A 12455-nucleotide genomic window follows, 5' to 3' on the forward strand; every position below is an offset into this window, starting at 1 on the left:
ATGCAAAAAGCGGGGCTTATCCCCCGAATATCCGCCAATGTCCATCCAATAGCCTTCTTCCTCTTTTGTAGCACCACCAATGTAGAATCTTCCTACACGTTAGTCAAACAAGAGGAAAGAATAACTGGTAAAATAGAAGAAGGGCCAAGAAATTCATACCGAAGATGTGGAGGCAATGGCTTCAACTCCAAGATGGGAGGCTCCTCAATTGAAGGCTTTGTTGGAGGAGTTGTTCTATTTTTAAGATCCAAGGACAATTTGCGGGGCTCATAAGTGTACGACCCCATTACTTGCAAAGAGTTCACATATTCCACGTAACCCTCCATTTGTTCATCATCACAGTTGAGCAAGACGGCCTCCAATGTATCATCAACATTTATCACAACACTTGTTTCATTTACAATCACATCGGTCACTGCACACCTCATTGCTATTGGGTTGCCTCATAGACTTACACACATGGAAAACCACTTTTTCATCACTAACCCGGAAGGTAAGTTCTCCGACTTCAACATCAACTAGAGCCTTTCCCGTAGCAAGTAAAAGTCTCCCAAAAATAATCGGCACCTCATAGTCAGCTAAACAAGAGTAGAAGTTCAAAGAGTTTTCATTTCAAGATCAAAGGAAGTGCGGACCGCACAATCATTGTACGGCCGCAGAAGATAAGCTATGCGGCCGCAAATGCATTTGTGCTGTCCGCAGAAGAGCCTTGTGCGGCCGCACCCAGAAATATGCGGACCGCAAAAAATGAGAGATGCGGCCGTGGTTCAGAATTGTGCGGCTGCAAGATCCAAGTCCTATTAAGCTGAAACAAAGTGCGGACCGCACATGGAATTGTACGGCCGCAGAACGTCCAAAAGGGCATTTTTGTCCGAAAAATCCAGTTTTATATAAATAGAATAGTTTCACTCTTTTAGGTCAAGTTTTGAATATTAAAAGTGCTATAGCCATTTATCTTTGCTCCTATAGGCAACTTTAGCTTATTTTGGTGATTTAACATTGGGTTTCTATATTTTATTCTTGCAATATGAGTTTTATTATCTCTTCTTCTTTGTTTTCTTCTACACCCACTATGAGTAGCTAGATTTTTACTAGGGTTGTGACCCAAACCTAGTGTGTAAACCTTATGGGTAATTAATTTTATGCATGTTTATGAATGGGTGTTTGTTATTTAGCTAGGTTCATGCTTCAAATGTGAAACTAATGGTTGCAAATATTGATTTATGCCTATTTGACTTAGTCTCTTCTTGAGAAAGAGAGACCTAGTCTATGTTAACTTAGATAACAAGGAATTGGGTCAATTGAGGGATTGATTAACTCAATTAAAGGATTCAACCTATAAATAGTAACAACCTGACTTGAGCTCTTATCAACCGTTTTGGTAGATACCCATTTGGTCTTGAGAAAGCCAAATTGGGTAAAACCACTCTCTAACCGAGAGGTATTGAGTGGGCAACATAGTGTTGTGAGCTATAATACACCCCAATTAATAAAACAACATATAAATCTTTATCCCATTAGGAAAACACCTAGGTCATGGTCATCGCCCTAGGCCTTTTTATATCTTTGAAAAACATTTAAAAACAATCATATCTAGTTTTATACCTTTAGATTTGTAATCCTTAGTTAATTTTAGAAGTAAAAATAATACCCTGTTTGTGGAAGCGCAATCTAGATATTTCACGTATTCACTCCAAATATATACTACTAACTCCCATCTTAGCTCCCTGTGGATTCGATCCCGACTCCTTTTTTGATTTTATTATTGCAAACGACTGTGTCATACCTCGTTAGAGGCGTGCATTTGGACGTGATTAATTTTTGGTGCCATTGCCGGGGAACGAACCCGGGTCACCCGCGTGACAGGCGGGAATACTTACCATAAGGACATGTGAAAGTAGTTTTCTCTTGATCCTCCGGAGCAATAAGAATTTGATTGTAGCCGGAATACCCATCAAGGGAACAATAGAAAGCACGACCGGCCAATCTATCAAGCATTTGATCTAGGAAGGGAAGTGGAAAATGGTCCTTCCTTGTGACTTTGTTGAGCTTACGGTAGTCCGTACACACTCTCCACGTGGTCATTGTTTTTGTTGTCAACTCATTCTTATCATTGCTGACCACCGTCATGCCCCATTTCTTTGGGACATATTGAACCGGAGAAGTCCACGAACTATCGGAATAGGGTAAACAACCCCGGCATCCAACCACTTGATGATCTTCTTATTGACAACCTCTTGCATGACTTCATTGAGTCTCCTTTGATGTTCTATAGATGGTTTGGCATCTTACTCCAGGTTAAACTTGTGCATGCAAAAAGCGGGGCTTATCCCCCGAATATCCGCCAATGTCCATCAAATAGTCTTCTTGCTCTTTTGTAGCACCGCCAATGTAGAATCTACCTGCACGTTAGTCAAACAAGAGGAAAGAATAACCGGTAAAGTAGAAGAATGGCCAAAAAATTCATACCAAAGATGTGGAGGCAATGGCTTCAACTCCAAGATGAGAGGCTCCTCAATTGAAGGCTTTGTTGGAGGAGTTGTTCTATTTTCAAGATCCAAGGACAATTTGCGGGGCTCATAAGTGTACGACCCCATTACTTTCAAAGAGTTCACACATTCCACGTAACCCTCCATCTCTTCATCATCACAGTTGAGCAAGACGACCTCAAATGTATCATTCACATTCATCATAGCACTTGTTTCATCCACAATCACATCGGTCACTGCACACCTCATTGATATTGGGTTGCCTCATAGACTTACACACATGGAAAACCACTTTTTCATCACCAACCCGGAAGTTAAGTTCTCCGGCTTCAACATCAACTGGAGCCTTCCCCGTAGCAAGTGAAGGTCTCCCAAGAATAATCGGCACCTCATAGTCAGCTAAGCAAGAGCAGAAGTTCAGAGAGTTTTCATTTAAAGATCAAAGGAAGTGCGGACCACACAATTATTGTGCGGCCGCAGAAGATCAGCTATGCGGCCGCGAGTGCATTTGTGCGGTCCACAGAAGAGCCTTGTGCGGTTGCACCTAGAAATATGCGGACCGCAAAAAATGAGAGATGCAGCCGTGGTTCAGAATTGTGCGGCCGCAAGATCCAAGTCCTGTTAAGCTGAAGCAACGTGCGGATCGTACATGGAATTGTGCGGCCGTAGAACCTCCGAAAGGGCATTTTTATCCGGAAATTGCAGCTTTGTATAATAGAATAGTTTCACCTTTTTAGGTCAAGTTTTGAATATTAAAAGTGCTGCAGTCGATTCTCTTTGCTCCTTTAGGTAACTTAAGCTTATTTTTGTGATTTAACATTGGGTTTCTATATTTTAATCTTGCAATATGAGTTTTATTATCTTGTCTTCTTTGTTTTCTTCTACACCCACTATGAGTAGCTAGACTTTTACTAGGGTTGTGACCCAACCCTGATGTGTAAACCTTATGGGTGATTAATTTTATGCTTGTTTACGAATGGGTGTTTGTTATTTAGCTAGGTTCATGCTTCAAGCGTGAAATTAATGGTTGCAAATATTGATTTATGCATATTTGACTAAGTCTCTTCTTGAGAAAGAGAGACATAGTCTAGGTTAACTTAGCTAACAAGGAATTGGGTCAATTGAGAGATTGAGTAACTCAATTAAAGGGTTCAACCTAGAGATAGTAACAACCCGACTTGAGCTCTTATCAACCATTTTGGTAGATACCCGTTTGGTCTTGAGAAAGACAAATTAGGCAAAACCACTCTCTGACCGAGAGGTATTGAGTGGGCAACGTAGTGTTGTGAGCTATAATACACCCCAATCAATAAAATAACATAAAAGTCTTTATCCCATTAAGCAAACACCTAGGTCACGGTCACAGCCCTAGGCCTTTATATCTTTGAAAAACGTTCAAAAATAATCATCTCTAGTTTTATACCTTTAGATTTGCGATCCTTAGTTAATTTTAGAAGTAAAAACAATACAGTGTTTGTGAAAGTGCAATCTAGATATTTCACATACTCACTCCAAATATATACTACTAACTCCCATCTTAGCTTCCTGTGGATTCAATCCCGACTCCTTGTTGGATTTTATTATTGCAAACGACCGTGTCATACCTCGTTAGAGGCGTGCATTTGGATGTGATCATTGCTCAGTTGGTAAAGCACCTCCACCCACGATCGTTAGGTCCTGGGTTCGAGTCACGCTGGAGGGGAAGTGTGAAATAACTATAGATCCTTCTAATTTGGGAGGAAATTTAGAAAGAAAAAAAAAGGTATGCCTGCTCGACGTCCGCAGGCCTCCGAGTCACTTTCCCTTACTCATTTACTGTTATTTTTCCTTTCGGACAGTGATGTAGTAGCACTCTAGTTCTGTAGAGCTTATGACTTAGTTCCACCGGTTTTCGGGAGCGTATTATTGAGACTATATTTGTATCGGAATGTTATATCCATATCTAGTTTTGTTTAGTATTTTGATAATTGTCTCTGCCAAGTTATTATTATTTGTTAGGCTTACCTAGTCGTAGAGACTAGGTGCTTTCACGACATCCTACGGAGGAAATTGGAGTCATGACATAGACAATCATTTTGATAGAAACTTAAAAAAAGGTGATACATGATAGAACATTGATCTTTCAAGATTATCTTGATTGTTTTCATGCTTAGCTAGATCATTTGCTACTTTTTGATTAAATATGATCAATATTTGTCTTTTCAAGATCTTATATTTTTTAAAATTTTATTTTCAAGGGCTTATGTTTTTTTATAATCTATATACATCTGTTTACCCGTAAAACGGTACAGTTAAATTTGTTATGTGATTTACAGACACGTGAATTAATTTGATCCAAAAATATAAAATAAATAAGAAGAAAAATAAGGTTATAAAAATAAGTTAAAGGAAATATAAGCCTGGTTGTGAATTTAACTTCTCTAGTAGCACTGTAGCAGTAACAAGAATAATGTTAAGAATAAATGAGTAAGAACAATTTGATGGAATAAGAGCCGATTTTAGCTTTTGCGTACAAAATATTTCATGTCCTATAATGGATACAAATTTTCCTTTTTATAGCTCTATTCAGGGAGACAATATTCTCAAATCAAGCCCTTCTTGAATGAGAATAAAACTCCTATTGATAGCAACATAACAGTTGGTCATTAATACAGAGATTCCTAATAATGACTGCTCATTGAATGCTGTCTTTCCTAACCGATATCTTCTTTTCAAATCTTCGTTGTCGGCTCTCATCCCTTCGGAATTTATACAGTTTCGAATACATGTTTGTATCCGATATCAACTATTTGCTGACTCATATATTACATGTCTCAAATTCCACGTGTCACTTCATCATTCATCTACTTGTCGCTAACCTAATTTATCCCATACAATATCGATATATGATACATGCGTATCGCGCTTATCCTAAAATTGGTATACTATAAATAGATAACAGCTTTTAATGGGCAATCTAACTTGATATGAGGAATGTTACATGGAGACTTTCCAAAAGAAAGAAAAAGAAAAGATTACTCTTTCAGCGGTGCGCCATGGCAGAGAAGCAGCGAGCCACGTGTGAAAAGGCCAATTTAAGAATACACGCTCGATGCCTTCGTATCACCAGCCAATCGTAACAAGCCTTACTGCCAGCGTGGACATATACATTAAATTGCTTAAATCCTTGCTCAATATCCCACGCGCACCTATTGACGCGCCATGTTTAATTCTCCCTAGGGGAACAAGTGCTCACAGAGAGAGAGAGAGAGAGAGAGAGAGAGAGAGCAGCTGCCGGTTACTTTCCCCGTCTCTGGGGAACTCTCCAAAAATCAATCTTCAGTTTGTTGATACCAAATCCCAGCATCAATTGGAAATCAGGTATGTCAATTTCTCTACTAAAAATAATTACCCACGAAATTTTCAAGACTGTCCCCTTTTACCAATCTGGTCCGACTCCATAATTCTGTTTTTTTTCTTGATTAGATAGATTTATCATCCCGGAGAAAAGACCTCATCTGGGTAAATTCCAACTTGGATGTGCGGTAAATTCTGATAAAATTGACATCTTTACTGTTTCTTTAGGTGCATGTTATGATCAACTGAATTCTTGGATATATTGCATTATACATATTCCTTCTCTGGTTTTAAACTGTGGAGCTCTTGTAGATTTTGCTGACATTTGTTTCCAATTTTTCTTGGACCTAGAGTCTCCGAAGAGATCTTGGATGTGATTGAGGAGGGTTTTGGTTTTTTTAAATCCTCTAGATTCTTACCTTGTTTAAAATCCGTGCAAAAAGATTTTCTTTTGATGCCATTTTGATGGCGAAACGACCCGAATCATCGGTTGGATACTCTGTCACTATACCACCTCCTCAGCAAGGCACTGCCCAGTCACCAATTTTTAGTCCTCCCCCATTCCCAACAACAACAACAGGTCCCATATTTCCTCCACCAATTGTACAACCGAACTAGATTCCTTCTCCGTCCATCAAGACCCCCAATTTACCATCACCGGCTAATGGAGTTAGAACTGGAAGCCCTGCACCTCATCTCAGCACTCCACCTGGGCCTCCTGTATTTTCGTCGCCGCTCCAACCTGCTGCCGTGCCATTCAGAACTTCTCCAGCCACCCCTCAGCCTGTTGCCTATTCGTCGGCTTCATCTCTGCCCACATCATCACCTCCCCAGTTCTCGAATGGCTCTGTTGATCTGCATCACCAGAGTTCTGATGCTACTGAAGATTGGACACCTGCTACGGAATCTCCAAACGTTCTCTTCTCGGCTCACAAGGTATGGAAACTTATTTCTGTCGTAGTGTTTTATCCTTATATATCTGATAGTAATTCATTTCACTATGAGCCGTGCGGTTACAGGTCATTTTTTGAAGTCACTGTCTGTTGCTGTTTACATTTAGTCATTTATTCTTACTGATGATTGGCTTGTCTTCTGAAGGTGTTGAAGCAGAAAAAACTTGCAAATATTCCAAGTCTAGGTTTTGGGGCATTAGTTTCCTCCGGAAGGGAGATGTCACCTGGTCCTCAAATGATACAACGTGATCCCCATCGTTGCCATAATTGTGGAGCATATGCAAATCAGTATAGCAACATTTTACCTGGCTCAGGGCAGTGGCAGTGTGTAATATGTCGTGATCTCAACGGAAGTGAAGGGGACTATGTAGCTTCCAGCAAGGAAGAACTTCGCAATGTGCCGGAACTATCATTACCTTCAGTTGATTATGTCCAGACAGGGAATAAGAGGCCTGGTTTTTTCCCAGTGTCTGATTCCAGAGTTTCAGCACCAGTTGTTCTTGTAATAGATGAGTGTTTAGATGAACCTCATCTCCAGCATCTTCAGAGCTCTTTGCACGCATTTGTGGATTCATTGCCTCCAACTACAAGACTCGGGATTGTCACGTATGGAAGCACCGTTTCAGTTTATGATTTTTCAGAAGAATCTGTGGCATCAGCTGATGTATTTCCTGGTAACAAATCACCAGATCAGGAGTCCTTGAAAGCATTGATTTATGGGACCGGGATATACTTGTCTCCTATGCACGCATCTCTTCCTGTCGCACACTCAATATTCTCATCATTTAGGCCATACAAACTTGATATTGCAGAAGCTTCTAGAGACCGTTGCCTGGGTACAGCAGTTGAAGTTGCTTCGGCAATTATTCAAGGTCCATCGGCAGAAATGTCACAGGGTGTTATTAAAAGGCCCGGCGGAAACAGCAGAATTATTGTCTGTGCTGGTGGACCAAATACATGTGGCCCTGGTTCGGTTCCGTATTCTTTTTCTCATCCTAACTATGCTCATATGGAGAAAATTGCATTGAAGTGGATGGAAACCCTAGGTCGTCAGGCGTTTAGGAAGAACACAGTTATCGATGTATTATGTGCAGGCACATGTCCAGTAAGAGTGCCTGTCCTGCAGCCTCTTGCAAAAGCCTCTGGGGGTGTACTTATTCTCCACGATGACTTTGGAGAGGCTTTTGGTGTGAACTTGCAGAGAGCATCTGGGAGGGCTGCAGGTTCACATGGTTTACTGGAGGTCCGCTGTTCTGAGGATATTTTTGTTAGTCAAGTTATAGGCCCCGGTGAAGAGGCGCATGTGGACAGCAATGAAACTTTTAAAAACGACGATGCTCTTGTCATACAAATGCTAAGCGTCGAAGAAACACAGAGTTTTGCGTTATCCATGGAAACCAAGAGAGACATTAAGCGCGATTTTGTGTATTTCCAGTTTGCCTTTAAGTTTTCTGATGTCTACCAGTCAGATATCACCAGAGTCATCACTGTTCGATTGCCTACTGTGGACAGTGTTTCATCATATCTTGAGAGTGTTCAAGATGAAGTGGCTGCTGTTCTTATTGCCAAGAGGACACTTTTGAGAGCCAAGTATGCCAATGATGCACTTGATATGCGAGTCACGGTTGATGAAAGAATCAAAGATATCACAAGCAAGTTTGGTTCTCAAATGCCCAAATCAAAACTCTATCGGTTTCCTAGGGAGCTCTCTGTGTTACCAGAACTCTTATTCCATCTTAGAAGGGGGCCACTTCTGGGAAGCATTCTTGGTCATGAAGATGAGAGATCTGTGTTGCGAAACTTGTTTCTGAATGCAGGATTTGATTTGTCCCTCCAAATGGTGGCTCCTCGCTGTCTGATGCATAGACAAGGTGGCACTTTTGAGGAACTACCTGCTTATGACCTTGCTATGCAATCTGATGCAGCAGTTGTTCTTGATCATGGCACTGATGTCTTCATTTGGTTGGTATGCAACTTACCTCTTTCTTTTAATTGCCATTTAAGTATTTGCATTTAGCATTTCTAGTAGATCCTTTAGTTTTTTGTTTATCAAAAATTAGATCCTTTAGTTTTTCTCCTTTGCTTGTTTTCTTTCCTTCTTCAGCTCATGAACCTTCATGCTTGATTACGTCCTAATATTATTTTATAATTTATTGTTATCTAGCTCCTTTTTTGTTAAGTAACGGATAGCTTTTATTGATATCTTAGAACTCATTAGAAGCACTAAGCAGGTGCTGGAGTAAATATTACAGAGGGTTCGCACCAGTGATCTGATCTAGAATATGACGGGCTCACATTTTGGGAAGTAAAAATGAAAATAAGGATAAGCTATGGACTGGAATGTGCCGCACTATATGCAATAATCTGAAGAACTGTAAAGATTGCTGGCCCTGGGAGTTGTAATACATAATTTAGAAAAACGAAAAAGGGTGGATGATATAATAATTCTCATAGGTGATGGTATAATAAGTTATTCTCTGTTTTTCCTTGAATGAACCATTACAAATGCTCGGTAGAATCTAGACATCTCTTAGTGCATCCAAATAATAATCATGACTCTTTTTAATTAAGGAAATCTGATAAGTGACGTATGACCACCAAAATTAGTAATTGGAAAAAGCTGGAAAAAACAAAAAATCTCTATACTGTACTTCATTCTACAGTATAGAGATTTTTTGTTTTTTCCAGCTTTTTCCAATTACTAATTTTGGTGGTCATACGTCACTTATCAGATTTCCTTAATTAAAAAGAGTCATTTGGAAGCTTTGAACATAGGAATTTTATGATTTTCTCTTTTCGTTCTGTTGAATTTTTTAAATTGAGCTTATCTTATTTATTTGTTTATTTTTGGATGTTATTCCATGTCATTGCATCGGATGTGTTCAGGGTGCGGAACTTGACGCTCAGGAGGGTAAAGGTGCAGCAGCATTAGCAGCTTGCAGAACTTTAGCTGAAGAGCTCACAGAAGTGCGGTTTCCAGCTCCTCGGATTCTTGCATTCAAGGTATTCTTGTTCCTGATTTTAAAACTATGCATTCTCATATTTCAAAACAACGGATATTTAAATTTTGGTATGCCACAGGAAGGGAGTTCTCAGGCTCGATATTTTGTTTCCCGGCTGATACCGGCACACAAGGACCCTCCTTATGAACAGGTAAATGGATTTCAATTATGCCTGTCATTAGCCACTTTCACGTACTATCTGTGTTTATTATTTCTGTTTGAGTAAGATTGTTGAGCGGCAATGAGTTATTAACTATGATTTGAAAGGACTGATCTTTCCAAAGCAGTATAATCTGATATTCTCTCTCTCTCTCTCTCTCTCTCTCTCTCTCTCTCTCTCTCTCTCTCTCTCTCTCTCTCTCTTCCAGCGATATTTTGGTGTTTAAGCATTTGATTTACAGAGTAAATTAAACTCACAGCATACTCATTATAATCCCACAAGTGGGGTCTGGGGAGGGTAGTATGTATGGAGACCTTATCCCTACCCTGTGGAGGTAGAGGGGTTGTTTCCGAAGACCCTCGGCTCAAGGAAGAGTAAATTAAACCTTGTGGTACGATAACAAAAAATGACATCTGGCCAACTAACAAGCACAAATAAGAGTTATTACTCGGATAATAACGTAGCCCATATTCATTACGAATGAGAGGTTTGCATACTTTATAGAGAAAAATATTTCGAGCTTAGAGTTATGGAGCAAATGTTCTGTCTGGTATTATCAGAGAAGTAGTTATGCCAACAGATCAAGATAGATAACAAAATCTGGGCATTCAAGATATTAGAATTACCATTAAAAGGAACCAGAAAGCTATGCAGAATATCGGGGAAATGCAATTGTATGTACATTGTTGTCCAAATTTCAACATATAAAGAAGATTCGTCTAAATAGAAACAATACAAGGAAGAAGAAGAGTAATGCAATCTTTCCTGAAAATAGTCATAACCAAGGATGTACTAATAATGCTATGAAACACAAAATAATGTGGTGAAAGGATCTCATCAGTGAAAGGAACCAGCGCTGCAACAGATAACGAGTTAGCACATATAGCAGCTTTGAGAATTGGCCAGGAGACTATAAAAAGCCCTTGCTTCCTATGTCAATAACTATCAAATTGTGTTTGAGAGAAAGTTCATTAAAACGAAAAATGAACTTCGCATATAGATTTTTGGTGGGTGGGTTTGGCGATATTACAACGAAATTCCCCGCTCTTATAAATATAAAGGACTGGTTATTATTATTATTCTTCTTGACCAATGATAAGCTGAATGTTACAGATTCTTATCATTTATAATGATTGAAATGAAGAATCCTCTTTCCGCTGCCAAAATGGCAAGCGGACTTTTCTTGTCCTTTGTTATATCTAAGAAAATTTATATACAACAAGTTTATCTAGAGAACGATTAAAAAGTGTGAGAAAGGTGACGAAAGTAAAACTTGACTGCTGCTTCTTGCTTTATTAACGCTGCGAGTTTTGCTTTGTTAGAATTTTCAGTTCTGATAGATTTCTTCTCATTAAAGGGCATTCAAAATTGTAACTTTGCTCAAATGACATTGCAGGAAGCAAGATTTCCACAGCTTCGGACATTGACCGGAGAACAGAGAACGAAGTTGAAAAGCAGCTTTCTTTACTTCGATGATCCTAGCTTCTGCGAATGGATGCGGAGTTTGAAAGTTTTGCCACCTGAACCAAGTTAAGAGTCCTAATAAGCGTTCATCGGCAAAGCTTCAAGGAGCAAGTCCCAGGGAGTTGCATTCGGATGTACCATCGGGTCTAATGGTATAGACACTTAGTTGGGTCGTGGATGCAGCCTCCATCTCTTAATTTTCTGCTGATTCCTATGCCAGGAAATGAACTCTTCCATTGTGATTGCTTTCTGTATGGTGGAGTTTAAGGGACTGAATTCTTTTGAAATAAAAATTTCCTATTCGATCTACTTGAGATTCTTTTTCCAGTATAGGGAAGCAAAAGGATATGAATTTTGAGTGATTTGTGATGACATAGATCAAGCTTGCGACTTGATTAGCAGTTAGTACACAGTTGATGTTATGAATTGGTCAATTCTCTGTAGACATAAATGAAGCATTTTTTGAAGCCCACAAAAGTGTTTGCTATAGTCTGCTTCGCAAGTTGAGCTTCTAAACTACTTTGAGCTTCAGTTCAAGACTTGTTCTTTTATGAAATGGGTTTGTGTATATATAGTAGATCTCTCTTCTCTGACTGTGGCTTCTTGTGACTAGCAGGATAAAATAAAGAAGGAAGTATTTAAGTTTTTTCTTAGTGATATATTGTTGCATGATATGATTGATTTTAGGACTTAAAGAAAATATTTTCTCGGAAAATGAGCTGTTTTATCACTATTTTTTTTCATGTTTGGTTGGTAAGTAGAAAAAAAATTTCGATAAATATTTTCTAGTGTTTGATTAGGGAGTCTTTAAAAATATATAATTTAGGCAAATACTATGGGGTGGGGAGATTGGGTAGAGGAAGGGGGAGTTGCCGGTTAGTAGGGGTGCGGAAGGTGGAAAAAAAATTTGGAAAATATTTTCTCTCATCATGTAAATGAGCTCATTGGAAAAATAGTTTTTAAAATATTTAAACCAACAAAACATTAAAAAGTTTAAAAATATTTTCCATCGTACCAAACAAGTTACTTTTTACGTTCATAGTCCACTGGA

General features: G+C 39.1%; 1 protein-coding gene across 1 annotated transcript; it reads left to right on the forward strand.

Moving 5' to 3' along the window:
• On the forward strand, nt 5664-11994 carry LOC109224168 (protein transport protein SEC23). Its single transcript, XM_019388756.1, is given in 7 exon segments — nt 5664-5849; nt 5959-6008; nt 6177-6761; nt 6924-8744; nt 9665-9781; nt 9860-9931; nt 11337-11994. Coding segments are annotated over 5 exon segments (2619 nt in total). The 5' UTR covers nt 5664-5849; nt 5959-6008; nt 6177-6290; the 3' UTR covers nt 11475-11994.

The sequence above is a fragment of the Nicotiana attenuata genome, chromosome 1, assembly GCF_001879085.1.
Source record: "Nicotiana attenuata strain UT chromosome 1, NIATTr2, whole genome shotgun sequence".
NCBI lineage: Eukaryota > Viridiplantae > Streptophyta > Magnoliopsida > Solanales > Solanaceae > Nicotiana > Nicotiana attenuata.